This window comes from Myodes glareolus, chromosome 11 (assembly GCF_982192425.1).
Source record: "Myodes glareolus chromosome 11, mMyoGla1.1, whole genome shotgun sequence".
NCBI lineage: Eukaryota > Metazoa > Chordata > Mammalia > Rodentia > Cricetidae > Myodes > Myodes glareolus.
This window is the reverse complement of record NC_142036.1, coordinates 3887305-3914778: the sequence shown is the minus strand read 5'-3', so window position 1 is coordinate 3914778 and position 27474 is coordinate 3887305. Positions and strand designations below refer to the sequence as shown.

The 27474-nt window shown below is 44.5% G+C and overlaps 1 protein-coding gene across 1 annotated transcript in view; it reads right to left on the bottom strand.

Annotated features, from left to right (window-relative positions):
• Window positions 1-27474, bottom strand: part of Dnah11 (dynein axonemal heavy chain 11) — a 327366-nt gene that overhangs the window by 169928 nt on the left and 129964 nt on the right. Inside the window, exons 38-47 of the mRNA XM_087911463.1 lie at window positions 26931-27125; window positions 25585-25662; window positions 23042-23178; window positions 22035-22185; window positions 20922-21070; window positions 14201-14351; window positions 10683-10814; window positions 8067-8240; window positions 2454-2658; window positions 103-268 (exon numbers count right to left, since the gene is read on the bottom strand). Coding sequence (XP_087767589.1) covers window positions 103-268; window positions 2454-2658; window positions 8067-8240; window positions 10683-10814; window positions 14201-14351; window positions 20922-21070; window positions 22035-22185; window positions 23042-23178; window positions 25585-25662; window positions 26931-27125 — 1538 coding nt within the window. The remainder of the gene's footprint in view (window positions 1-102; window positions 269-2453; window positions 2659-8066; window positions 8241-10682; window positions 10815-14200; window positions 14352-20921; window positions 21071-22034; window positions 22186-23041; window positions 23179-25584; window positions 25663-26930; window positions 27126-27474) is intronic.

Genomic DNA, 27474 nt, shown 5'->3' with positions numbered 1-27474 from the left:
ATCAAAGATAAAGAAAATCCCAAACTGTTTGATCTGGGATAATTCTGTCTTCAAATGTAATAATGAGTTCTTAGCGGACAGCAGAATGCGGGCTTTGCTTACCAGTGCCCGTAGTCAATATGTTGTCGAAGCAGTGCATGCGGCTGGGCAGTGCCGTATGCGTCCACTTCAGGCATGTTCAGATCATCAATGAAATAAACCAGTTTTTTATTTCCTCTTGGACCATAGTTGCGACCAGCTTTTTTCTCTAGAGGTTTTTCAAGAATTCCTAAAAATATGTACATAATTTTGTCACAAATGGCTGGCAGAGTGTAACATTTCTACCCTTACTTATTCTTTCCCAAATTCTTCCTCTTTCATGGTGATTTGTTCATGTCCTGATTTCTGGATATGAGCATCTCTAGCAGCTGTCTGCAACACGGTCCCTGCCCATCTTGCTCCTCTTAGCCGAGGTCACTCCAGCCCTCCTTCTCTGGAGACATTGCACTGCTGCTTACGTTGCAGAGGGCCCTGTTGCTGACACGTCCTTCCTCACTTGTTTTGTGGCTTTTTTCTCACAGCGCTCATGGCTGGACGCTGGTTCTGCCACAACATGGCCTCTCAATCCATCTCCATTCTCCTTGCTGACGAATCTAGGAGCAGCTCCCATATCTCCCAAGATATTCCCCATACCTCTCTCCTTGGACCACCAGGGCAGGTAGGTAATTCGATAGTTTCCTGTCCTGTGGTACTGAGGACTCCAAAGCAGAGGTGGGAAGGGTCTGAGCACTGTCCTTGACACCGTATCCAATATCATGTTGCCTCTTCAGACTACAAACATCTCAGGGGCAAGGAAAGCTGTTTGTGTGTGTGTGTGTGTGTGTGTGTGTACGTGTGTGTCCCCACTGACGACAATCATTTATTGTTATTCATTTATCACTCATCTGCTAGATAAACAAAGAAGTACACAGGAGGTAAACACCGTTGGCACACAGCGGTTCCACATGTAAAGATGCTGACTGGTCATTAGCTCCACAGCCACTTGAGCGTTTGTGCCTTTTTCAAAAGGCATCTTAAGACTACTTCTTATGCAGGGCCACATTAGTTGGTATGTGGTTCAGTGGAACCAGTCTTTCCAACATCAGATTCTTCTTCCCAAGATGCAGTTAGCAACTTCCCAAGTTGCTCACTCTCAATGGTCCACCATTGCTACTGTGTGGGATGCAATATCCTTGGTTTGTAAAGCCCAGTCTCCACAGATATGTGTCCCCGAGCTGGACAGCTCTGACTCCGGTCTCCTGCCCTTCTCCTCAGCCACCACCCCCAGTCACCTTCCAGACTCAGTCCACGGCCTCCTACAGCTTCTCTGCTAAGCTGGGCCTTCCAGTCTACATCTTCTCTGCCCGGATATCACCGGTGTTGTGCGCTGAAATTCTCCCTCTGGACACTGACACCTGTAGCTCTTCCTTGTCCTGATTTGATGAGCATCTGCTAAGCAACCTTATTCCTGTCTCCTCCTTGGGAACTAGATGGAGTTTATCATATAACTTGTTGAACTGAGGAGCAGTACACCAGTTTCCCATGCTTAACTCATAAGGAAATCTTTATGTTGCACTTCTGAACAGAATCCATTCCTCACACAAGTAGAGAAATCATACATATTTGCTAAAGAGACAAAACAGAATCAGCTTTCTAATTATTTCAGTCATAAAACAAGACAAGTTGACTGAAGGAAGATGCTGAGTGTGCTAATGTTGGAGGGAAAGGAAGTTTATTACTTGACTCCAGAAACACAGCCATGAAAATCACACACACATGCACACACACACACACACACACACACACACACACACACACGACTGAATTGTCAAAGCCACTGACTGAGATGGCCCAGCAGGTGAAGGTGCTTGCTTGCTGTCAAGCCTGATGAACTGAATCTGATTCCTGGGGTCCTACAAGGTAGAAAAAGGGAACCGATCCCAGAGAGTTGTGTTCTGTCTTCTACCTGTGTCCCACCTACCCACACTAAATAAATATAATGGGAAAAGGTAAATAACTGGAAGTTGGCCATGTCATTTGATGTACTTTGAGTGTCTCTGGACTCAATTCCTTACTCGAAAGAGTAATCGGAGGGTTCTTTTCTTTTTTTTTTTTGATTTTTATTGAGCTCTACATTTTTTTCTGCTCAGAGGGTTCTTTTCTAACACCCTTGTATTACCCAGTTCCATAAATTAATTACAGGGAATTATATGATTTAAAGGTGACATTATTAGCTTTGTGAATGTAAACTTTTGCTGGTTTACAAAGAAATAATCCCAACAAATCTGTCACCCCTGCACTCAGGAGGCAGAAGCAGGAGTAAGCCTGGGATAGGTGGATACTTTGTCTCAGACCATCTTAGAGCAACAGTCTCTTCAGCAGGTGTGTAGGTCCCATCAAAGGGCCCATCTGTGTACCAGGGAAGGGGCACTCACTCTGCAGTGCTGCTGACGTCGTGTAGAAGTTGAAAGGCACACGGGACACCATGTAGTCCTCAGAGAGACTTGCCAGGGTCTCACTCAAAAAGACCGTTTTCCCCACTCCTGCATTTCCAACAAGCATTAGTGGTTTGCCTCTCTCAAGCAGCAACTCAGTAAAATACCTAAGACGAGTTGTCTCCGATGTGTGTACCAGAACCGTCTAGGAGAGAAAAGCAGGAGAAAGGTTAGAGAGAGACAGAGGCATTACCAAGCTTCAAGGCTGACTCAACACTCAATTTTGGATAAAGACCCAAGGAACTCTTTGTACAAGTTCATGTCCAATGTACAGATGTCCCAGCTTTCAACGGGGCAGGTGAGCAATGTGATCAATTGTTAGAGCAGAGGCAACCTATAACATCATTCCAAGAAAAGGACTCACCCTCAGTCCCTTTCCCAGAGCTCCTCCTTCCCCACCTGCTGTACGTGTGGGAGAGAATAAAGCAGATATGGTCTAAAGTGTCTACTTTCTTCAGAAGCTGATGAGACTATTGGGAAATGGACCTCCACACAGAGGTGGAGCAGTATCTTGGCACAAAGGGCACAGTCCAAGCAATAGGGTTCAGTGCAATGAAATACCAATTGGAGGCAGGTAGAGTGTGCCCAGATCCAAAGCATATGTGAAAATTTTGATAAAATTAAATCTTTACGCTTATACTTTGAAATTTGGCAGTTTATTAGTATTTATTTATTCAGACACCATAATGTTCCACAGAAATTTGAAGTGGCCCTACAAGAACAAAAGAAAATGGGTGAAAATGAGGCTCAGAGTTGCAGGCCAAATGACTCATCAGGAAAGGCCTAAAGAAGGTGAGATGGTCCTTCAGGATTCCTGTTTCATAAGAGAGTCTGCCAGACATTCTACAGGACACAAAGAAAGTGATTGACAAACTGTCAATATAGGTGGAACTTATTTCCTGCTTCATGAAAAAGTCTGCCAGATACTATGGGCCTGTGGTCTGAAGATAGATGCCCCAACGGTACAGAAGACCTTTGGGTGACTGTCCAGGCAGCGAGATGTCTCTGTCATTTCTAGAGTTTTGGAGGTTTCTTATAATGCACTTCCTGTTAACTTAGGTAATATTATATCCTTTTGGAGTCTTTGAAAAAGTTGAAAAAATAAATAGTTATAATTATTGTTTTCCTTAGTTATGATAAAAGATAAAGTAGATATAAATACTGTAACTATAATTCTTGCTTAATACCTGTTTTGTTATATGTAATTTTACTATGTTAAAGTCAAAACCTTTTTTTTTTTGAACAGAAAAGGGGAAATGGTGTGGGAAGTCCTTCTGTATATGTGCTGCTTTTATTGGTAAATGAATAAATCTGTTCTGGACAGTGACTTAGCAGAATAGAGCAAGGTGGGAATTCCAAGCAGATAGAGGAGAAAAGAAGGCAGAGTCAGGGAGAAGCCATGTAGCTGCTGAAGGAGACAGATGACCAGGAACCTCACTGGTAAACTACAAGTCTCATGGTAAAATACAAAATAATAGGAATGGGTTAATTTAAGTTATAAGACTTAGTTAACAACACACTTAAGTGATTGGTCAAACAATGTTGTAATTAGTACAGTTTCTGTGTGCTTATTTCTGCTCTGGGCAGCCAGGAAATGAACAAGTAGTCTCTGTCTACACTGTGCGAGTCTGGCAACCTGAATTCAATCTTCAGAAGCCATCAGAGGCAGAAGGAGAGAACTGATTCTATAAGGTTACCCCCCGACCTCCCTAGGGTGACTCCTCATCTGGTGATATCATGTGCTTGCATGCATGTATGCATGTGTGTGTGTGTGTGCATGCACACACACACTCACATACACACAGAGATTGATACTAAATAATAGACTTGGGAAATACAGACTAAAATAAAATATTCAGACAAAAGGTAGATGCAGAGACTGAATTCTGCACAACAATTGAAAAATAGCTGCTATTTTGGTGCTTTTCTTAGTGGCCACATGCAAAAGTGGTAAACAAGACCAACAAACATACGTTAAAAGGCCTTACTTACAGGGTTGATTTTTGATGTTAAAAAGCACACATATGTATAATGGATATAGTTCCTTCTTACGTGGTTAGTGCCAACTGACCAAAATGAAGTATTCTGTGGATCATTCTGGGTCATGGTCTTGACATAACCATTTATTCTCCAGCTTCCCTTTCACACAGTGACACCAGCACCTCCTGAAGACCAGGCCGGGTTCGATGCCATTAAACGTGAGACTTCTAAACATACAAGAGGCTGTTTCCCTTCCAGCCTACAGTTGTCGTCACTGGATTTTTCTTTGGCTGTCAGCTCTTTCCTTCATATAGGAACACCAGGAATGAACACTTAGAGAGCTGGGTGGCCTCCACTATGTATGCTGCACAACTCAGGAATCTACAGCAAACCTGCGAGATATCCTTCTCAGAGAGCATGAAGCTGACACTGTGCGAGCTCGTCAGGTGTGGAAGTGTCAGGTGTGGAAGTGTCAGGTGTGGAAGTGTCAGGTGTGGAAGTGTCAGGTGTGGAAGTGTCAGGAGTGCGGTCACACAATCTCAAAGGGAGTGGCTTTGTCAGAGTTGGTGTGTGTGCCACTGTGAGAGTGGCCTTTGAGGTCTCCTATGCTCAGGATACTGCCCAGTAACTCAGTCGGCTTTCTGTTGCCCACAGGACGGTAGACTCTCACCTACTTCTCCAGCACCACGTCTGCCTGCACGATGCCATGTTCCACCGTGATGATACCAAACTGAACCTCTGAACTGTAAGTGAGCCACCCCAATTAAATGTTTTCCTTTGTAAGGGTTGCCATGGTCATGGAGTCTGCTCCAAGCAATAGAAACCCTAAGCCATCAGGTCACTTGGAGAGTGTCTCAGTTGGTGAGTGAGTGCAGGTGCTTGGACTGGAATCTCTTCTGTGGAGCCTGGGCTCAGCACAAACTCCTAACGCAGCCCTGCAGAACATGGACTCGGGAGCTGCAGTGGCAGGCTGCTCTCTTTGTTTTGGTATGGCCAAGTCTCCCAGTTTTAAAAGTTAATGTGCTTTTCTTTCTTCTCTCTCTCTCTCTCTCTCTCTCTCTTTTGAGACAGGGTTTCTCTGTGTAATAGGTCTAGTTGTCCTGGAACTTGCTTTGGAGACCAGGCTGGCTTCTTAAACTCAATAGAGATTTATCTGCTTCTACCTCCCATGTGCTGGGATTAAAGGCATGCACCACCACCTATGCTTCAACATTCTGGAAATTTCTTCAATCCTAGACAAATTAGGATCATCAGTCATTTTATGGTCACTACAAATATCATTGTGGAAACATTTCTCATCTGGTTCTCTGTTTCTCCAGGTATAACATGGTGCCTCAAGACCAGGATGCTGTAAAGAGGGAGTTAACTGCAGCTAGGGAGATGGTTCATCTGGTAAAGTGTGGGACATATAAGGATGAAAACCTGCGTTGGAATCACTAGTACCTACATAAAAATCCAAACACTGAAGTGCATATAATCCTAGCACTGGGAAATCAGAAGTGGGGGATCCCTGGGGCTTCCTGGCCAGCCAGTGTAGCTGACAGTGAGTTACAGGTTCAGCGATTTACATAAAATAAGGTGGAGAAGTGACTGAAGCAGACACTCAGTGTTAGTCTCCATATGCACACGTGCCCATGTGCAAGTACAGTCACACATAGGCACACATTCCACATATGCACACATACATGAGCACATACATGCACAAAGAATTAATTAGTACATAGATCTAAATTATTTAGAAAGGGCCTGGGAGTATAATAGCATTTCTAATTTCCCATGGTCCTGCTCCAGCGTATAAATGGTGTAGGAGGTCCTTCTGTCCATGTGTTGTCTTCATTGGTTAATGAATAAAGAAACTGCCTTAGCCTAGTTTATAGGGCAGAACTTAGGTAGGTGGGGAAGACAGAACTGAATTCTGGGAAGAAGAAATCAGAGTCAGGAGACGCCATGGATACTCCTGACACAGACGCCTGTTAGAATCTTTGCCAGCAAGTCACTGCCATGTGGCAATCAATATACAGATTAATAGAAATGGGTTAAATTAATATGTAAGAGTTAGCCAATAAGGAGTTAGAGCTAATGGGCCAGGCAGTGATTTAATGAATACAATTTCTGTGTGGTTATTTCGTGGCTAAGCTAGCTGGGTGGCTGGGACAAACAAGCAGGCTCTCCTTGCACCATATAATGAGGCTGCTAATAGAACAACCGCATTGGTGCCATCGAATGTAAAGCAGGTGCATAACTTTCCACAAAGAAAATTGATTTTTCACTTCAATAAAATTTGCTGACTAAAATTGCTTTTTTTGGGTTCTCTTTTGAATATGAATGATAAGATGGATCAGGTTCTGACAGAGGTTTTTGTCTCCAGTTTTCAATCAGCTAGGAAATAGTGCTAGGCAGCCAAAATGAATGTAGGCTGGACAGATGGCAGACTGCAGTGTGCAGCAAACATGGCTGGTGGCCTCCTAACACCCAGTTTTCTGCCTGAATTGCCCTTCCTGGTGGCCTCCACTGTGTTAGAGGTGCTGTTTGCAGTCATCGCCATGTGTGGCCCCCAGACGTTCTTGGGTTAAAGTCTTGGTCCCGTGTGGTAGTTTTGGAAAATAGTGATAGGACATTTGAAAGCAGAGCATGGTGGAGGCCAATAGCCACGGACAACAGGCTCTAACGGGGACTTTAGTGTTCTGATCCTTCGCCTTAGACAGGAACGATACAGGGTAGCGTGACTGTCTGTTTGCTAAGCCTCCAGAGCTGTGAGAAAGTAGATTTCTATTGTTTGTTCTCCTAGTAAGCCTCACTTTGCTATGGGAATTCCTGGAAGCTAAAAGTGGAGGAGGCATTTAAAAGCAGACAGACAAATACACGCATGTGCACGAGCGTGAACACATCAATGAAGACCGGAGTCAACACGCCTGCCCTCTGCCATGAACTTGTAGGTCTAGCCTTGCCCTTTCACCCGTCACTCTCATGTGTGCTCTGGTGAAACCACAGCTTCCTCACAGAGGCGACAACTGTCTCTTCTCAGCCATCCACCAGCACTGTTTCCAACAGCAAGCTCTAAAATGATACAAAATGTTATTTTTTTTTTAAAAAAAGGAGACTAAATCAGAACATGAAGTTGGTCACAGAATAACCCAGTCTAAGAGAAATGGGTTTGGGCCATGAACCAAAGGGAAGTAATTCATGTGGACTTGTCAGCTGCTGGGAGAATGTGGAATGCTACTGCTGTGAAGATCAAACGCGTCATTTGTGTCAGGGGTGGCAAAAGAAAGATGTTCTAGGTGAAAAGTGATGTCCAAAAAGTTTACATAAGCTTAGAAATAAGAATAATTGAATTAAGTAAACCCTGCATCTGGCTTTACAAAGTTTATACAGTTTTTAGGAGATTATAAGCATGTGGCTCCCACAGGATTATGTTGAACCTAGGGGCAAAGAGTTTGCAGAAATATGGACCTCCTCTCTAAGCATCCGTACGGTCGACTCGTCTTTCCCGGGGAAACACGTGATCCACAGAGCAGAAAGCACAAACAAGAGGAGGACAGGCTATCTCCTCTGAAGGCTTCACACACCTACCTTCAGAGGCGCATCGGCGTCCATGCTGAACCGAGGCACCTTATCAGTCCAAGGCAGGAACTTTTTAGTTTTGTGGTCCAGATAATAATCAAAGATGGTTCCCTGCGACGGAAACTTCACGACTTTCATTTCTTTATGCCACCATCGACTAAAGTCGGCTTGATAATCAGAAAGCTAGGGAGAACAGGAGAACTTGTTAGAACAGACCCAGAAAGAGTACAATGCCTACAAATTCTGTTGCATGCTACTGCGTCATAAATGCAAACCAAACTCCCAGGTGGGAATTCACCAAGTGTGATGCTGCTATGCAGATAGGAAGTAGTGAGTGACAGGCAGCCATGAGGGGTACAAAGCAGGCTTAAAAAGCAAGACAATGCTGGGACAGCCTTACTGCACTCCTGTTATTCGATCTAACCGTGAACCCCTGTGCAAATCACCGTGCCAGGTACTGCTGGACTGCGGTTGGCTTCCACCCTGTGAGCACCTTTCATGGGGACAGCAGACAAAGAGAATGCATGCTTTTCACAGCACTAAATCATAATGGACAGAAGATCTGTCTTTTCTTTTGAGTTCCCAGCCTCCAGGCCCTTTTGCTATTTGACATCTTTTTGTTTACAAAATAATGATAATGAAAAACACTACTTAAAAAAGTCTTTGCTTTAAAAAGTAATACATTGCCAATGCTGTGTCACTAACAAAAGGTGTTCTTAAAACTTGACCCGCCACAGGCCCCGTAGACCTGGAAGTGCACAGGGAAAATGGGAAACAGTGCACCTTCTTGCCTTGGTTTCCAGCAGGGCAGAGTCGCGAGTCTGGCCAAAAACCCAATAGAGATGAGCTGTTGTGCACCAGTGAAGTCACAGGGCAGCGCCCCATCTCTACACTGGCAGTGTTGTCTGATAAAGCCACACACATAAGCTCTCACTGTCTTGATTACTAGGGTGCAGGGCATGGGGAACAGACAGCACCGATACAGCGACAGCGTCCCCTACATCCTCAGTGCTCTGGCTCAGGGAATCAGATGAACTCAGTGGTCTGATGTCTATCAACTCCTGTATCCTTGGAAACCTGGACCAGCAATTCATATGTTCCCAGAGGTCTGGCGCAGGGGCTCCTGTACCCCTGGGATTGACCTGACCTTGAGAATTTCAGCAAAATCTGGAAGTGCTGTGCACGTTCATTGCCCATGGCAATCTTGTACTCTAGCATCTCAGCTCCGCATCCCCCTCTTCACTCGGTGGCCCTGTGTCCTTGGGCTATGGTGGGGCCTTTTGAGTACCAGGCTGTTCACACTCAGGAGCAGCCAGGGACTAACACCGATGGGGTGACCACTCTGAAGGAGAGTCCCTCCCCTCCTCAGCTCCAAGTTAGCAGAGTCCATGCTCCTGCTGGGCATTTACCCTCATTGAAGCTATTTTCATAGCAAGGCATGAATATTTTATCTCCCTATAAACTTTGGTCTGAAGCCAAGCCAACGTGATTTTTAATAATCCACAGATATTACTTACTGACTCCACTCTCTTGCACAAAATACACCTGACTTCTACTTCCCTTCAAATTTTGCTTTGTCTAAACATGCCATCATGAAAATGACTCCGTGGTGCATCCTCGAGTCTCAGTTTGTTAAAGCAAAGTGACGGTTCTGGAGCATGGAAGGAAGCAAATGGGACGTCCACCCTTGGTCCACCCTCGGCCCAACAGGGAAGAGGGGGCTCAGAGGAAGCAGAGGAGACCTAGCCCTTGGCTCCCACTGAAAGCAGCACTGACCGCGCTGTCCCATGGGAGCACTTGGAGATCAGAGAAGGACATCTGGCAGCTGACAGGGTGACAATGATTTGTGAGGCTCGACTTACTTATAGAAGTGTGCTCTGCATCCATCACTAGTGAGGACTAGCAGGATGTGGGTCACTTTTGGATGTGATACCTTCTGAGGAGAATTCCCTACCTATGCCTGAGGAGAGCTGAGAACGTGGGATGGCTAGCCAATGGTGTGCCACTTTAACTGAAGAGTCACAGTACTGGAGGACCATGGCCAGGGACATGCTGAGGCACCAGGAGGTGTGGGCATTGAAGAAGGGCACATCTGAGGAGGACCCTGCAGCAGCCACCAGGAGCCCTTGGCACAAAAATCTTTGTCTCTAGGAGAGACGAAGTTTGGCTTTCTCTGCGCATGGAAGCTATCTTGAAGCAATGTGACAGAGATGACATAAGAAGGCACTTGGAAGCAGATGGTGGAGGTGAGACACATATGTTTCTGGCACATGGTAAGTCTAAGTGGCTTGTATATTGGGGTGAGATGAGGTGTGCATTTGCACAAGCTATGTCATCTGTTCCTGTAAGCCATCAGAAGCCTATAGAGCGGTGCCAGAACTACCGTACAAGGAGACGGATTTGCCTGAAGCAGGATGATCATGGGAAACAATGGCACCAGTATTGACTCTGGCTCCAGATGACAACCTGAGCTAAGACTGCAGAGACGCCCCAGACGGGACAGTCTCCACAGCTCAGAACATACTGGGTCCAGAGGCGGGTGATAACATAGCTAAAAGATGCAAACCACATTTTAAAACTCAACTTCCCCACAAGTTTGCATCTGTGAAAACTCTTTCGGCATACTTGGTCTCGAAGCAGAGTGCCTCCAAATGCCCAGACACAGGCAAAGACAAAGTAGACTTCGTAGGCTTCTTTGGGGCTGTCAGGAGGTACATTCTCAGGAGTCAACAAACACTCCAAAAGAGTACAAACAGTCTGAAAAAAAAACAAACCACCATCCATTTAGGGCAATGTTTTTTGTTTTTGTTTTTTCCAATGCTGGAGAATGGTCAAACAAGTTTCTTACAAATTCTACCTCATTCTTAAAAGAGTATGTAATTTTTCAAAACTCAGGATTTGCTAATGTTTAGAGACACAATAAAATGCTGTGTCTTAGATGTTTAAGTCAGAGATTCAAAGAAAAAAGCCACTTCAATCTTTAGAATACTAAAAGATTTGGAGTAAGAAGCATTTTAAATGATTCAAATAACAATTATTAAATAAACTAGGTGAACCAGCCTCCCACTCACACACTCACTCATACATCACATGCATTCACATTCATACACACTCACACACTCACTCATACATCACATGCATTCACATTCATACACACTCACACACTCACTCATACATCACATGTATTCACATTCATACACACTCACACACTCACTCATACATCACACACATGCACACTCATACTCACTCACTCACTCATACATCACATGCATTCACACTCATACACACTCACACATTCACTCATACATCACATGCATTCACACACATACTCACACACTCACACACTCACACATTACAAGTATTCGCACTCATACAACTCACACACTCACTCATACATCACATGCTTTCACATTCATACACACTCACACACTCACTCATACATCACATGCATTCACACTCATACATACCCACTCACTCATACATCACATGCTTTCACATTCATATACACTCACACACTCACTCATACATCACATGCATTCACACTCATACATACCAACACACTCATACATCACATGTATTCACATTCACACTCACACACTCACTCATACATCACATGCATGCACACTCATACTCACACACTCATTCATACATCACATGTATTCACACTCATACTCACACACTCATATACTCACTCATACATCACACACAGTCACACTCATATATTCACACTCACACACACTCAAACACACGTGCACACTCACACACTTACACACACTCACAAAGATGAGTAACAGCCCCTCGTGTGGGCTAGCTCCCTAGAGCACAGAATAGCTGTCAGTAATTATAATCATCATAGGTTCTAACCTTCAGAAGCTCTTGCCCCAGCCCTGACTCAGGCCCACTACCTGAGAGCACCTTGCTCTCCTAACCAGGAAGAAGGGGAAGTGTTAAAATGTTCATATTTCTATCATTTTATGTTATGCCATATCTGTCAATTTGAGATAATTTTCTAACAGAACATCTGGTAGCTTTGTTCCGTGGGAGGAGAAAGCATGGTTTCTAAAGGAATGACTAAGATGGGCCCCAGCGGGCTGTCAGCGGACACAGCAGTCCGTCTTAGGGTTCGGCCCCACGTTTCCTGACACGACACGAAAACATTCCTCAGTGTGAGGTGAGCAGCTGGTAAAACCACACTTTAGCTTCAAGAGTTAAAACACTTCATCCAACTGAAGGACGCTCCACATGCTGGAAACACGGAGCACAGACTTTGTATGAATGTCGTCTTAACTGGTCTCTTGTCTACTCATTTTGCCTTAAACTCCCGTTCTTCTAGGAAACTGTGGGAAACACTGGTCAAAAATAACAGCTTTAGAAGAGCTAAGAATGAAAGGCCATTTCTGAATGCTGCAAAATGAAGATGGAGAGCAGAAATCATTTAATTCCCACGGGCCTGTTTTCACACTACTCACACTGCAGAGAATCACGCAAATACACAAGGCGACTTGAGAAAGAACACCACCCGCTTTTTACAAGCGTTACATCCAAGGAAGTCTAATTAGGCTAACCACATAATTAATTCATTATGAATAAATTCAGACCTGCTTTCAGAAATAAATTATACCTCAGATAATTACTGTTGAATACTATCGTTTACCTAATTGGTGTGTGAATTATCCAAAAACCTGAACTTTCCCTTCTTATTATGCTCCTGACTATTCTAATGCAGCTTCAAACAAATTTGGTAACATAGTAACTTTATGGGAACAAAGCTCTGAGAAACTAATTTTGTTCCTGGAGGGGGAAGCATTTCCATTGTAAAGCCTTAGTGAAGTTTGATACTTCTTGCTACCCTACCGCCATGACCTTGACCTCTCTGTTGTGACTAGCTCTAACTCACCACAGTTCCAACAATTCCCTTGGGTCTTTTACTGGCACAAACTGTCTCACAACGAGGATCAGAACAAAAGACTTCCTGGATCCTCCCAGATTCTTCACCCACAAGGACATACCTTCACGAGCACGTGTATATAATTAGAGGTGCCTTTTCTTTGTACTGATAGCATCTGTGTTTCGTCTGGTTATTGGATTCGAAAACATTTGGAGCATTTCTCTGTGCAATGTTGTGGTTTGAATCTGAAATATTTTGAATGTTTGTCTCCCAGATGGTTGTAGTGTATATGTGTGTGTGCATGCATGTATGTGCACACATGTAACCTTTGGGGGCAGTCAGTTACTATGTGATCCTTAGGGGCAGACTGCTGAAGATTATGACCTAACTCGGTTCCTGGCCTACCATGATATGAACAGAACTCAGTGTTCCCAGTCTTGCCTTTTGCACCACAAAGAACTGAAACTCTCTGGTAAACATGAGCCCAAATGAACTTCCCTCTCGTCTCTTGTTTCTGTCAGACATTATGCTCTGAGTGACAGCTAGAAAAATAAAGAAATGATGCTGGAGCAACTTTGCTCCAGTCTTGCCCCAGAGTGCTTGGGATGAAGCGAGGACTGCATGAACACATGTGTGGTGCTCATGAGTGCTTTCTAGAACTGTGTAAATCTCAGGGGGGCAGGAAAATGAATAGATTTTACTTTGTGGACTCCACACAAACATCCAAGGACTGAACGGGTTATAGCAGAAGGCTGGAAGCAACCTAACAATTCTGAAAACATTTTAAAAAACTTACTTGTTTATGTGTATTTATGAGTGAAGGCAAGAGCGTGTGTGTGTGTGTGTGTGTGTGTGTGTGTGTGTGTGTGTGTGTGTATGCAGGGTGCCTTGACCCTCACATGTGTGCTTGTGTGGTTGCAGGTGCCTTGGCTCTCACATGTGTGCACATGTGGATGCAGGGTGCCTTGGTCCTCATGTGGTAGTCACGTGTGGATGCAGGGTGCCTTGGCCCTCATGTGGTAGTCATGTGTGGATGCAGGGTGCCGTGGCCCTCAAGTGGTAGTCAGAGAATAGTTTGTAGAAGCTGGTTCTCTCTTTCCACCACGTGGGGCTCAGGGATAGAACACAAGTCGTTAAGTGTTAGGCCCAGAGCCTCCACCCACTGGGAAGTCCTCCCAGTACCTTCCCCCATCTTTTTAAGCAGGCAAAATGTGTGCTATTCTGACTTCCCCTTGCATAAAAAATCAGCTCAAACCTGCACCAGGCTGCTCTCTGGAATAGCAGTGATGGTTTTAAAGCTGGTTCTTAGCTTCTCCAAGCACACAGGAATATATTTATCGAAAAGAATAGTTAAATTGGCCTTTTCTGATTGATGCCGTCTTCTGTCTATCCAACTGGCCACATACCTGAAAAGGAACCCAGAAAAGCTTTTACTGAACAAGGGCTTTGAAAAGCAGGATGCCACTGAGTTCGAAGCTCCCCCTTCCACACAGCTTGGCGCAACACTTCATGGACATGTTGAGTGGTTCTCTTTATTTCTCAAATGGAAAATATTTTTAAATGGCCCTTTAAAGACTTGTTTTAATGGCCATTTTTCCTTTAATGAAAAGAATGTAAAAGAAACTTCTAACAGCTCTTAGAAGGCAAACATAATCGTGCCTAAGTAGGCCATTACTTTGCATTTAGAGAGAAGTGCACTATGTCATTTCCCAAATGAACAGACTCTGTTCGTGACGGAGGCTTTATTTATGAAAACAGCTTGGCACTTTTCTTGATTAATCCTGGCATCAATTATTTAGTAATGAGAATTCAGTTATAAATAAAGAGGTGAACAGCCCATAGGGGCTACTTCAATGTGCTTTTCTACTGGACTTTGTAAGACCAGCCTGAAAGGATAATGTGTTCACAGTCGGGAACTCAGAAATGTACGCCATGCCTTAATATATTGATATTTATATGATCTATAGATATAGCTACCTTATGCTCATAAAATGTTTATTTTGATACATTAAACATCACCACCATATTAGTAAACAACCTACCAATGCCATGATGGCATCCTTAGTGGCCTCTGGGGTGCAACTAAGAGATGCTAAATGAAAAAGAATCACTCAGAAAGTTGTGCTTAAGTAGGAAGCAGTGGCAATAAACACATTTAGCAGTCTGCACGGGAACAGTGCCGCCACAGACCGAAGACAGCCAGAACTTGTAAAGGCAAACCAGACCTGCATCTTGAATGTGGTACAAATGAAGCAAAGGTCCGTGTTTTACAAAGCCTTCCTGTGCTTTCCACAGACTTTGAGGAAGGGTTACATAAAATATTCACCATTGTTGTACGGTGATTTGGTTTCTAGAATGACAGCTGTTAGGTCTTCAGTAGGAGCCCGCTTACATGAGAGCAGTGTGACAGGTGCCACTGAGGTGGCGACCGCAGCAGCAACTGAGAACGGAGGCATGAAGACCACATCTGTCCTTGGTAACTGCTGCTGCTGCTCAGAGCCGGAGTGGAATTCCTGCTATTCTTATTTATGTGTTCAGTATGATGGGAGGGCTGGGGGGTGCCTGTATGTTGTGGTTCAAATGTGAAGGTCAGAGAACAATTTGTACGTGTTGGTTCTTTCCTACTATCCTATAGGGCCCAGAGATCAAATTCAGGTTGTCAGTCTTGGGAGAAAGCCCCTTTTACCTGGGAGCCATCTTGCCGGCCCCAGAAGGAAATTGGTGTATCTAGAATCTATGGTAGGAGGAGTTAGGAGAGCATTGCTCAGGTAGACAGGGCTCTTAACTGGACTACTCTGAACTTGCATCTCAGTTCCCTTACTTTTAACCAGGTCACCTGTCTGCCTTGGTTTTCCGGCTATGGATGGAGATGATTGCCCCTTGACCTTTGGCTGAGATCCTGAGAAGTATAAATGGAGCTGATAGAGCTATGGAGCTCCCACAGTTATGGCATGAGGAACGTAGATCAGCATCTAACAATGTACTCCCTCACAGGATTGTGGCATTGGAGGCCTGGGTTCAGATCCTGCCTCAGTCTCTCTGGGCATCTCCTCTGTGCAAAAATTGTCAGGTAGTGCTCTGTTGAACATAAACATCCCACACACTTACACAATGTCTTCCGCATGACTTGGGGAACAGAACACCACTACAGGAATCACCAGGAGCAGCAGACACGCAAAAAAAATCCCTAAAGTGGGCTTTGCATTCAGGGGGCAGGTAAGAGCTTTCTGCTGAGCTGCATTGGTAGCAGCCAGAACCTCCTTTTGGAAACATAAAAGACCCATTGGCAAATGATGCTGTGGCTGCTGTGACCCTATGGTTTCCATGAATAACCAAAACAGGCCATATAGTCAGAGGGAGTCTGCTGGAGAGATTGGCAGTAATGACCCCTGTTGTAAGCTGAGTGTCATCACACAGCAAAGGGAGTGAAAAGGTTTCCATCAACAAATATGAACAAGTGAAATTTTCATGTAGGAATTATTGTTAAATCTTTATAAGTTGGAATAAAAACTGACGTTAAGAAAGAAAATTTAGAGCTCTGGACCATTAAATGTGTCTGTGGCAAAACCAAAGAACTAGATGCACCACTGTCTGAAACTCCTCCCATCTCACAAAGGATGCTGAAGATTTTAGGATGGGCATTTTGGAATGGTCCACTACTGAAGCACATGTAATTACAAATGAAATTCTCTCAAAAGCAAGGAGTACAGGGAAACGAGCCTGGATTCTAAACACAACTGTGTCTACTAGAAGCATCCCTTCCAGCTGCTTAGAGACATGGCTGGTTTAGGTTTCCAGTAAGAAAATTCTGAAGCAAACTGAACATCCAAATGCCCAACAAAGGCTCAGACAGATGAGTGAAGAATACAGAGGGATGAGCTTGCAGGGAGGGTGGGGCGGGCCTCTCCTAACAACATCTGCGACACTTCTGAGAACCAAAAAAGGAGAGAAATCGTGATAAGTGGTTATAGATAACACACTGAACTACAAGAAATCATGAATAAAAGAACAGAAAATGACAAGGGACATAGAGCAGAATAAGATGAGGGGGCGTAGAAAGAACATTTGATGGAAGAAAAGGGTTCTTGACAGAAAACTATGCAGAAAGGACGGTTGAATGAGGGATGACCACTTCCAAGCTACCAATCGTTCATCCTCAGAGGGATGTAAACTTTTCTCTCCAGAACTATACATGGTATGAAGGAATAAGTTGGGAGAATGTTCTAGACAAATGGGGACAGCAAAGCCAAATAAATACAATCTTTACTCTGATGATGGATTCTTTTTAAAGGTAAAAATGAAATTAAGTTTGAAACTCACAAGATTAAAATATGCTTGCTATATTCAAGATAGATTTCTTAAGTGTATGGGCTATAGTGTATTTTATAAAAGAGAATGCTCTCGTTCCCAGGAAATGAGTGCGTAAGTGCTTACAGATGAAATGTCTTAACGTCTCCAACTTATAGTCAAGGATTCTGCAAAGAGTCACAGAAGGAAACAGACTTCTGCATGCCTGTGCATTTCTGACAGCCAGAGACAAAGTGAAGGCAGAGACACAGCAGGAGAGACAGCAGGAACAAGGTTTGTGACTGCAGTCTGTAGTATGAATCCAATTTCCCTGTAGTTGTGAACACTTGGAAGCAAACAGCTACAGAAAACTTACAGTTTCTAAAAAATACTGCTTCAGAAAATGAGCTAATATATTGATCTCTGAATGTAAATGAATATTGAATAAAAATGCACATAAAGCTATCACATTGTGGAATTAAAGTAAGGCAGTGAATTATCTAATAATTACAGAGTGAAAAAGTACCTTAGACATGATGCTGCTGGAACTCTCTGGCAAAAGCAAGTGAACAAATAGAATATGCTTAGACAAGATTCCCTTTGTTCTGGAAATGTCTTGCCTGGACCTATGGTCACAACACATTCATCTCTGATACAATGAAAACCTCCCCACACTGAGACATGACAGGAAGAGAAGGTGTCTAGCTCTTAATACAGACTGAATGGCTCTTGAAGCTACCTGGGACTTTGAATAAAAGTCCTTCTTTAACTAGAAAATCATTCTGAGTGATCTTAAACACTAACAGCCTATGACATGATTGAGGCTGAAAGGCAAAAGGCTTGAGAACATCAGAACACAGTGAAGCCGACGAGGAATCTCTGAAGGACCTTGTGCTGCTACCCAGGGGAGACCCTGCTCTAGAGGTGGGGGAGTTGTGGGGCAGTTCTAAGATTACTCAAGCCAGTCCTAACCAACAGAAACACCCCAGGAACAGACTCCTACATGGAGAAAGATCCTAGCCCAAGAATGATTTTGCACTAGAGGATGAAAACTCTTTCCCTCAGACAAACACAAGGAAGTTTGATTAAAGCTCAAAAGACCTGGCCATGGTTCTCCTCTCTGTAAGCATCAGGGAGAGCAGTGACAGCCCCTGATGGGAAGCAGGGGTCATTCTCAAAGTCCACCTAGGGGAAGGACCAGTCACAAAAGATATAGCAGGGTGGAGAGAAAGCAAAAAGTGACAAGGTTTGCATTTAGAGGGACCTAAAAAACCCTTTTTAGATTAAAGGCTTGTGGTGCTAATGCCAGGTGGTGGCATCTGCAAGATATGGGGTGCAACAGAAGTGTGAGGTGACTGTGCGTGTGCCTTTAAAAGGGACAGTGGAGGTCTCTCTCCATCTCTTTCTTTCTCCCTGATATCTTGGTCACAAGGGTGATGTGGGATTCCCCTCTGTATGTTGTGAATATGTTTTATTCCCATTGGTTAATAAAGAAGCTGTGTTGGGCCCACGGTAGGGCAGAGTAGAGCAAGGTGGGAATCCAAGCAGATAGAAGAGGAAATAAGACGGAGTCAGGGAGACTCCATGTAGCTGCCAAAAGGAGACAGACACCAGAACTTCACCTGGTAAGCCACAGCCTTGTGGCAATACACAGATTAAAAGAAATGGGAAAGTTAGCCAGGAATATGCTTAAGCTAGTGGCCAAACAGTGTTGTAATTAATACAGTTTCTGTGTTGCTATGGGTCTGGGTGGCTGGGATATGAACGAGCAGTCTCCATCTACACAAGGGGAGCAGCTCTGCTGTACCACAATGTTCTGCATCATTACGGGCCCCTAAATGAAGGACCCAAATAATGGGAGATTGAGTCTCTGCTGCTGGAGCCCAAGTCAACTTTCTCTCTTTATAAATTCAGGATTTCTTAGGATTCACTACAGTAAGGGACACTGGCAGCACAGGCTGAAAACAAGGGATGCTGGGGCATGAGAATGGATGAGTAGCAGGTCCTACAGAAGGCAGTTGCAAGAAAAACACAGAGAACCACTGACATGATTCACAGCCATCCTGCTGCGACACTGTTGGGGGCAGATCGGGAAAGAACCTGTCTCCCTTTCATCTCTCCCTCTTATTTCACGCTAAGTTCTTCATGAGTCAAAGAAACCAGAAGCCAGAGATCTGAGAGCCCAGGTATGTAGTTACATGGAGCAGCATCTGGTCAGAGACGAGGTGAGAAGGCAGCACAGAGGGGCTGATGGAGGGCATCTGCTATAGGGTACGGAGGGATGAAGGAGGGCATCTGCTCTAGGGTAGAGAGGGCTGATGGAGGGCATCTGCTATAGGGTACAGAGGGATGAAGGAGGGCATCTGCTATAGGGTACAGAGGGATGAAGGAGGGCATCTGCTATAGGGTACAGAGGGATGAAGGAGGGCATCTGCTATAGGGTACAGAGGGATGAAGGAGGGCATCTGCTATAGGGTATGGAGGGATGAAGGAGGGCATCTGCTATAGGGTACAGAGAGATGATGGAGGGCATCTGCTATAGGGTACGGAGGGATGAAGGAGGGCATCTGCTATAGGGTACGGAGGGATGACGCAACACATCTGCTATAGGAGCTTGTGGTCACCTGCCTAGCTCAGAAGTTCTCAGAGTGAGAACTTGGTCGGAGACTCACAACCACACAGCAATTGAGAAGTTCAATCTAAGCAAGAGAATCAAAACCCTTACTCTGAATGAAGCATTTCCATTGTTTAAACATATGTGCCTATTACATGCACAGACATGCAGATGTTCACAAAAAGATTTAAGAGCTTCATATAAATGATTATTTGTTCATCTTAGTCAACACATATTTGCTGAGTGTTAAATATTTTCAAAGTGCATAATCAAGATGATCTGTAAGTAAAAATGACTTAGACACCTGGGTGCTAATTTAATTACCTTTAAGTTAATGCAACGAGCCTTGCACTTAATTAGTAATATCATCTTTAAATCATTTCAACTGAGATTAAAATATATAAAAAACATAAGATCAACTGACTGGAGAATAGACACAGGAGTTGTATAGACCCTCATACAATACTCATATGTATTCTCATAGAATACAAGCACTTAGCACACACACAAGAACATGCCCTACATAGTAAGTGCAGAGTACAGTGAGATACCACCTCAGCCGACCCAGTGAGGCTCCTGGAAAGACAGACAGTGGGGAAATCTAGAGCAAAAGGAAAAAGGACAGTGTTGCAAGGATATGGAATGCTGTGTAGTATCCTCAGCCTTCTCTTGTGTGGGACTGGTAGGGAGGTAACATGGTACAGGCACTGTGGCTAAATGTGATACCAATTCCTCAAAGAATAAAAGCTGAATTAGCATTCGAACTAGCAAACCCGAGGTTACCTAAGGAACTGAAACTGGACCTCGAAGAGCAATTTGTGTTTATATGCCCACATTTATAACATCATCCACAAAAGCTGCAAGGCAGAGACAGGGAACTCAGGCAAGGGAGGAACAGGAGTTTCCATCCGGGAAGATGCAGACAGTTCTGTAGATGGACGTCAGCGGCATCAGTTCAACAGTGTCAATACGCTCTCGGCCACTCAGCTCTGTCCTCACGGATGGTAATGAGGTAAAGTTTGTGTCACATACATTTTCAAGACAAAATAAATGTAAGAAAAGAAAAAATGCTTACGGATTCCAGCCCAGATCCTGTGGGTTCACATACAGAATGCCAGCTCGGGAGACAGTGGCTGGGGTGGCTGTCCTCAGGTGATGGGTCTCAAACAGAAGCCTCATGGAAGGTGTGAGGGCCACTCGCTCATTGCTGGCCAGGGTCAGCACCTGCGTGAGCAGATGTGGTCACTGCCAGAGGCAGGTTGCCATAAGGAGCCAAAACAGCAGCTAACACACCACCACAACTGGTGCTGTCCCTAGCAGGGCAGCTACAGGCAGAGATCTGAGCCTACTCAGAGGCAGGCTGGCTGAACCCTTAAGGGATAAAATTGTCGTAGTGGACTCCCGACAGCCAGTCCTTCAGTAGCAGAAGTAATGGTTCCCACCCCAAATGTAAGCAGACTCCCATGAGACCTGGATTGCACAATGAGCAACCTTGAGTCTCTGCAACACTGCCGTTGCCAAGCACCCTCTAGTCGCCCCCAGAGCAGGCAGGCCCCAGGCTCTGTCTTCTGATAAACAGTATCTTCGTTCAGGAAGCAATGCCTGCTGCTAAGGTGGTCAATGATGCTACCTTGGAGTAATGTTGGCTCCCAATTTCTCATTCCTGCCCCAACAACAGACCTGTATTGCTCTTTTGGTATCACGTGGGACCTCTTGTCTTTGCCGTTCCCAGGACAACCACACAACATGCTTGGGAAAGCATTTAAACATAATCTGTAGCCATAGGAACAGCTTCATTTGCATTACCAGGTTTCACCAGTTATCACACAGCACACAATCATTCTTTCGTTGTCTATGTACTCAATATTTAATCAGACAACATAAAATATAAGAATTTAATGCTTGGGTCTTAGAAAACAATAAGGCAGATAAATTGAATTCTTATCTATGTACCTAACTTTCATGAAAGGTGATTCAATTCAAAGACAAGGGAGACACATTCCCTCAGTCTCTTTAACTATGATTTACGAGGAAAATACCATTCATCAAAATGCTGATTACATAAATTACTACAATAAGGAGTGTGGGAGATCACTGACGTTAGCAGCCGAGTGGTATTCTCAGGGGCCCTGGGATGTGGGTTGAGGAGTGACCTTGGGCTGAGGAGTGACCTTGCAGGGCCATGCACCTTGTTATCGTCCATGACTGTGTTCAGGGATTCAATCCACAGGGGGTCGATGTCCCCATCCAGGACCAGCCAGGTTGGCCCCTCGTGCCTGAAGTTTGCTTGCTCTCGCAGAATGGATGAGAAGAGGCCTGCAAAATAGGAGCAAATGTCGCTAATACAGTCGAGGGCCGTTTGTCTCTAAAATACATTTATGTCCCCTGAAGCTCCTTCTTTTCAGCTAAATATAAGAAAGTGGCTATCTCTTTCTCGGCGGTGGCACGCCATGGCCTTTCTGAGCTTCTTAGGTGACTCCATCCTGTTAGCCCCACTACTTACAAGCAGGCAAGTTTACCTGTGCAGTCAGCTGTTGGGGACTCAGAGGGAGAGGACACCAAGGGTTGTACCCAGGTTGGCACACTGGTTAGAAATGGGAAGTTCTAAAAACCTCTAACAAAAGCATGTGTTTTATTCCCAAATACATGCTGAATGTTCCTTACCCCAAACACTTGGCATTAGAAGGGTTTCTGATTCCAAACTCTCAGGGATTTTGGAATGTTTGCATTGGCTTCACTGGCTGTGCATTCCTATTCCAAAATCAAACATCTGAAATATCCTGAACCCCTAAACTTATACTCAAAATGTTTTCAATTTCAGTTTCCAGACAAGAAGCATGGTCCACTGTCTTCTGTGCCCCACAACTGTGATGCCGACCTGAATTCAGTCAGTGTCTCATCTTTAGAACTTTAGAAATGGGACATTCCCATTGACTTCTCCCGGGTTTACAAGTAGCCGTGCCATCGCTGCTAAGGGTAGAATAGCCACAATTCTGAGCGGATAAATGCAGCCAAGCACTTCCTCAAACCTTGCTTGAGTTGTATGTTCTGCCGACTATGTGATCAGCCTCACTTTTGATTGCATCAGCACACAGCTAACCTCTGAGCATGGCTATGGCTTATACTAACAGATAGATTTCTAAAAGCAGATAGAGAGAAAGGCATTTTTAAGTGTGTCCAGAAAGGAAGTAGTACTTGCCATCTTTCCATTCTCGGGTGGCATGATGTATGAAGCCAAAGAGCTCATCTGTTGTCACAGCCTTGGGATTTAAGTCACTCCAAATGGCTTTCTGTTTCATGTTAACATACGTTCTGTTCAGTGTTCTCAAAATCTGGGAAGAGTGAGCCAAGAGAACTAATGTAAAAGTTGGCCAAATGAGCAGTGAAAAGATTAACAAAACATTCTGCTAATTTGCCGTGTGTTACTGGATGTCCTACATGTAGTGAGATGCAGAAGGTGGCCAAGGCGGCCATAGGCATGTTTCCTTCTTCATACTGTAAAACTCAGTCTTATGGATGCTCTGGGTGGCAGAATCAGTTCACCTGATCCTCAGAGTCACTTCAATGAGAGAAAGTTGCTTTATCAGCTATGGTATTTAGCAGTGCACATGGAGTAGATTTGAGACCTTTAATCATGAGTGAATATGCATAAGCATTTCCGTTCCTGCGGTCACTCTGCTAGTATCATTTAGACATCTCAGAGTTGTCCACACAGACTGCTGAAGCCCTCCCAGAGCATCTCACCTAGCAGGCTGAGGGATACCCACAGTGTGCATTCCAACAAGAACTTAGGGATGACGACAATGCTGGCATAGACGTTCTTTAGTGCTCAATGACATAGTGAACCTTCACAGGACATGGTCTCGGCTTGGGGAAACTATGGCTGTGCTACTGGCATCTTGTGGGTAGAGGCCAGGGGAACAGCTCCACAGATGTCAGTGGTCTGGACAGGGTACGGTGTCACCGGTGCCTGGAGATTAGCTAATCAACAAAAGGAGCCTAACGGAGAAGACCTCAGAGCCGGGGCTCACTGGGTAGGTGGTGTAGGAGGTCCTGCTGTATTTGGTTATTTCATTGGATATTAAAGAAACTGCCTTGGCCTAGCTGATAGGGCAGAACTCAGATAGGAGGGGAAGACAGAACAGAATTCTGGGAGGAAGAAAGCAGAGACAAGCAGAAGCCATGGTTTTCCTGCCTGAGACGGACGCTGGTTAGACTCAAGCCAGTAAGCCACAGTTAAGTGGCAATACAGATTATTAGAAATGGGTTAAATCAAAATGTAAGAGTTAGTCAATAAGAGGCTAGAGGAAATGTGCCAGGCAGTAATTTAATTAATACAATTTCTGTGTGATTATTTCAGGGGGTTAAGCTAGCCGGGGTGGCGGGATGCAGCCTGCTCCTCTTACTACAGAGAGGTATCTATTTAACTGGCCCAAATATCTATCCTAATTGTCCTTTACAATACCGAGAAGCCAAGGTATCATCCTTGCCAGTTCAGGTGCTCTGCAGGGCTGGTAAAACACTGCCATCTACTTTAGGGTGATGAGTGGCTGAGCCACACAGTCCTGCTCATGGGGGCCCGGGCCTGTGCTGAACAGGGCAGAATAGGTGAGGAGCAGAGGGAAGAAATGAAGTGCCCTAGGAACGTGCAGCTTGTATTTTTAGAAACCATTAATCTACTAGAAATTATAGAATTTAATTTTATCCTTCCATGAACCATGGCCTACATCTGAAAGTTACACTAACAAAGTAATTATAGGCCTATCAGTAATCTACTTTAATATTGCAATGATTACATTTTTGATTAGAAAAATCTCCATACAGAGCCTCCCTCAGCAATTGTCCCCCTTCGGGTTCAGCTCTGAGGACTGGCAAGTGCTGTGTGCAGCTATACTCTAGAACTCATAGGCCCATTCGGATTATTTTTAGTTGTTGGCCACCAAGTGTGTTTATACCCAAGCATCCGGGATGGGAAGGCTCACAGCTCTGCGTACACCGTCTGCCAACCAAGAAAATAAGTGTGTTGCCAGGACTGTCAGGAAGGCCAAACAGAATCAAGCAGTGAACTAAAAATGGGACTTAATAATGCCCATAGCTTCTCATCACAATAGAGAAAATCACACACAATGCACCTAGCCCAGCACACAATAGGGACCTAAAAAAATGTGGGTGCCGCCACCTTCTTTTCAAGCTTTGTTTTGGCTCCATGGAAGACTCTATCACTGAAGGCATAATGAGGGAAAATAGTTGCATCTGTTTTCTTAACGACATGGGAAGTAAAATTTATGATGACCAAAAGGAAGCAAGATGGTTGTTTCAATAAGGGCGGGCAATGCTCGCCAAAGGCCACGAGCCAGGCAGCTCACTCAGCCTGAATCCTTTCATCCTGGGTGAAAGAGGCCAGGTGTGAGCATGCAGGTGCAGGCCTGAATACGGCAGAACGCTGCCTGTCTCAGGTGGAAAGCCAAGTCTGTGGCACAAGCTATTATTCCTAGTGTGTGTGTGTGTGTGTGTGTGTGTGTGTATGTGTGTGTGTATGCACGCACATGTGTGTGTACACAACGGTTGCATTTGGTCTTTCACCCAGTATAAAAGGTAGCAGTGCCAACGGATCAAACAGCAACAGTGAGCTCAGATTCTAATTTGATGTGGGCTTCATTGAAGGGAACCCGAAGTAACACTGAAAATTGCTGTCCACTCCCCACCCCGAGAACATGATACACTATGAGTTACGGTACCTTACTCTTCCCTGTGCCTGCATTTCCGACCACAAAGACGGAGTGTCGCACAGCCAGCAGCTCCTCAAGCTGAACAACCTGCACACAGACAGTCGGTCACTCAGGCCCCTTCGTGACAATGACCAAAAGACAACCTACTCATTTTAGTTCTCTCCCGGAATCCTCGTCAGCCCCCACTCACATACGGGAAAATAGACCGGAAGTCCACAGCGTAGCTTATTGTAGACTTCTCACATAAAAAGCAGGCGAGAATAATAGAAGTCATCACCGTTATCCACCGCTATCCCCACCACCACTTGTGAGCGGGAGTGTGTGCGTTAGTGGAGGCCAGAGATCAGTGCTGGGTGTGGTACTCTTTCCTTACCTTATTCTCTAGAGCAGTGGCTTTCAACCTTCCTAATACTGGGATGCTTTGATACAACTCCTCATATTGTGCGAACCCTGACCATGAAACTATTTTGTTGCTATTTCATCAATGTCATGGTTCTATAGTTATGAACTGTAATGTAAGTATCTGATCTGCAGGATATTTGATATGTGGCTCCCAAGGGGTCAAGACTCACACACTGAAAACCTCTGCTTTAGAGAAGAATGAGGTATCTGAGCACACCTCTTTCTCTCCCCCACCAACACTGGGGTGACAGGCACACACAATCACACCTGGCGTTCATATAGGTAGGCGGATTCAGATCCAGGTCCTTAGGTCCTCTCACTCACTGGGACATCTCCCCAGCCCATCTCAGAACTTCCTATGGCACCTGGTGCATGGCAGGAGGAGTTACTCGTGAACTCAGCGATTCTTCACAGAGTTCCCAGCAGAAATGGATGTCCAACAGTCATTACTCACAGGGGAGTAATGACTTCCATCACAACAACCATCAGAAACACAGACTAGTCATGCATTGTGCTCATGTATTCACTGCGCACAGTGCAGCCCTGCTTGGGCATGGCTTTGGCTAAGTCAGATGGGGTGATCCCGAGTGCTTGTCATGCAGGCTGACAGCCCACCCCCTACAAGAATACATGCATGATTTTACTTTCAGCAGTCTATGAATTGGAGGGAGAAAGAACACAATAAAATTGTGGAATGTGTTACCAAGAAGTTTTGTAATTAATTAAAAAATATGTTTACAGTTAGGATCACGGTAGCTATTTCTATGTTTTTAAGTCCTTGATGAAAGGGACTAGAGTTTGAAGTATTTACTTAGATGTTCTTTAGCTGACTATGATATGAAATACATGAAAGTATTTAATAAAGTCACATCAAAGCCCTGTAATATAGTTAATGTTTGTTACTTGAACTACTAGTCGCCCTGCCTGCCTTCAACAGTCAATACATCTTTTACTTTGAGGATGAAGCTCTCTTCAGGCTGCAGGCGGAGTTCCAGGGTGGATCGCTTGACCATCTGTTCAAAGTGTGGTTTCCTCTGCCGAGGCACATCCAGGGCTGGAAACAGGTCTCCAACCAGGCCCAGAAACACAGGGACATCATCAGTCACGATTTTAGGCATATTGAAGTCTCTTAAAGCTCTCATGAGCACCTGGGACAGAGGATGGAAGACACTGGGTCTCAAGGCAGCAAGGAACACTTCAAAAGCTTACGTAAGGACTGTGAAAGTTCCTTTCTAGCGGCAAATAAATTATTGATGTTTGAAGAGACACTTGCTTAACCTGATTCAAACATTGTGCAGTACATAGTGGATTGAAACATCATGTGCTACCCTTAATTATGTGGGCAGTCCTTCTGTGTATGCTTTGCTTTAATTGGTTAATGAATGAGGCTGCTTAGGCCTATGGTAGGGCAGATTATAGACAGGATGGAAGATATATATCTATATCTATATCTATATCTATCTATCTATCTATCTATCTATCTATCTATATATATAT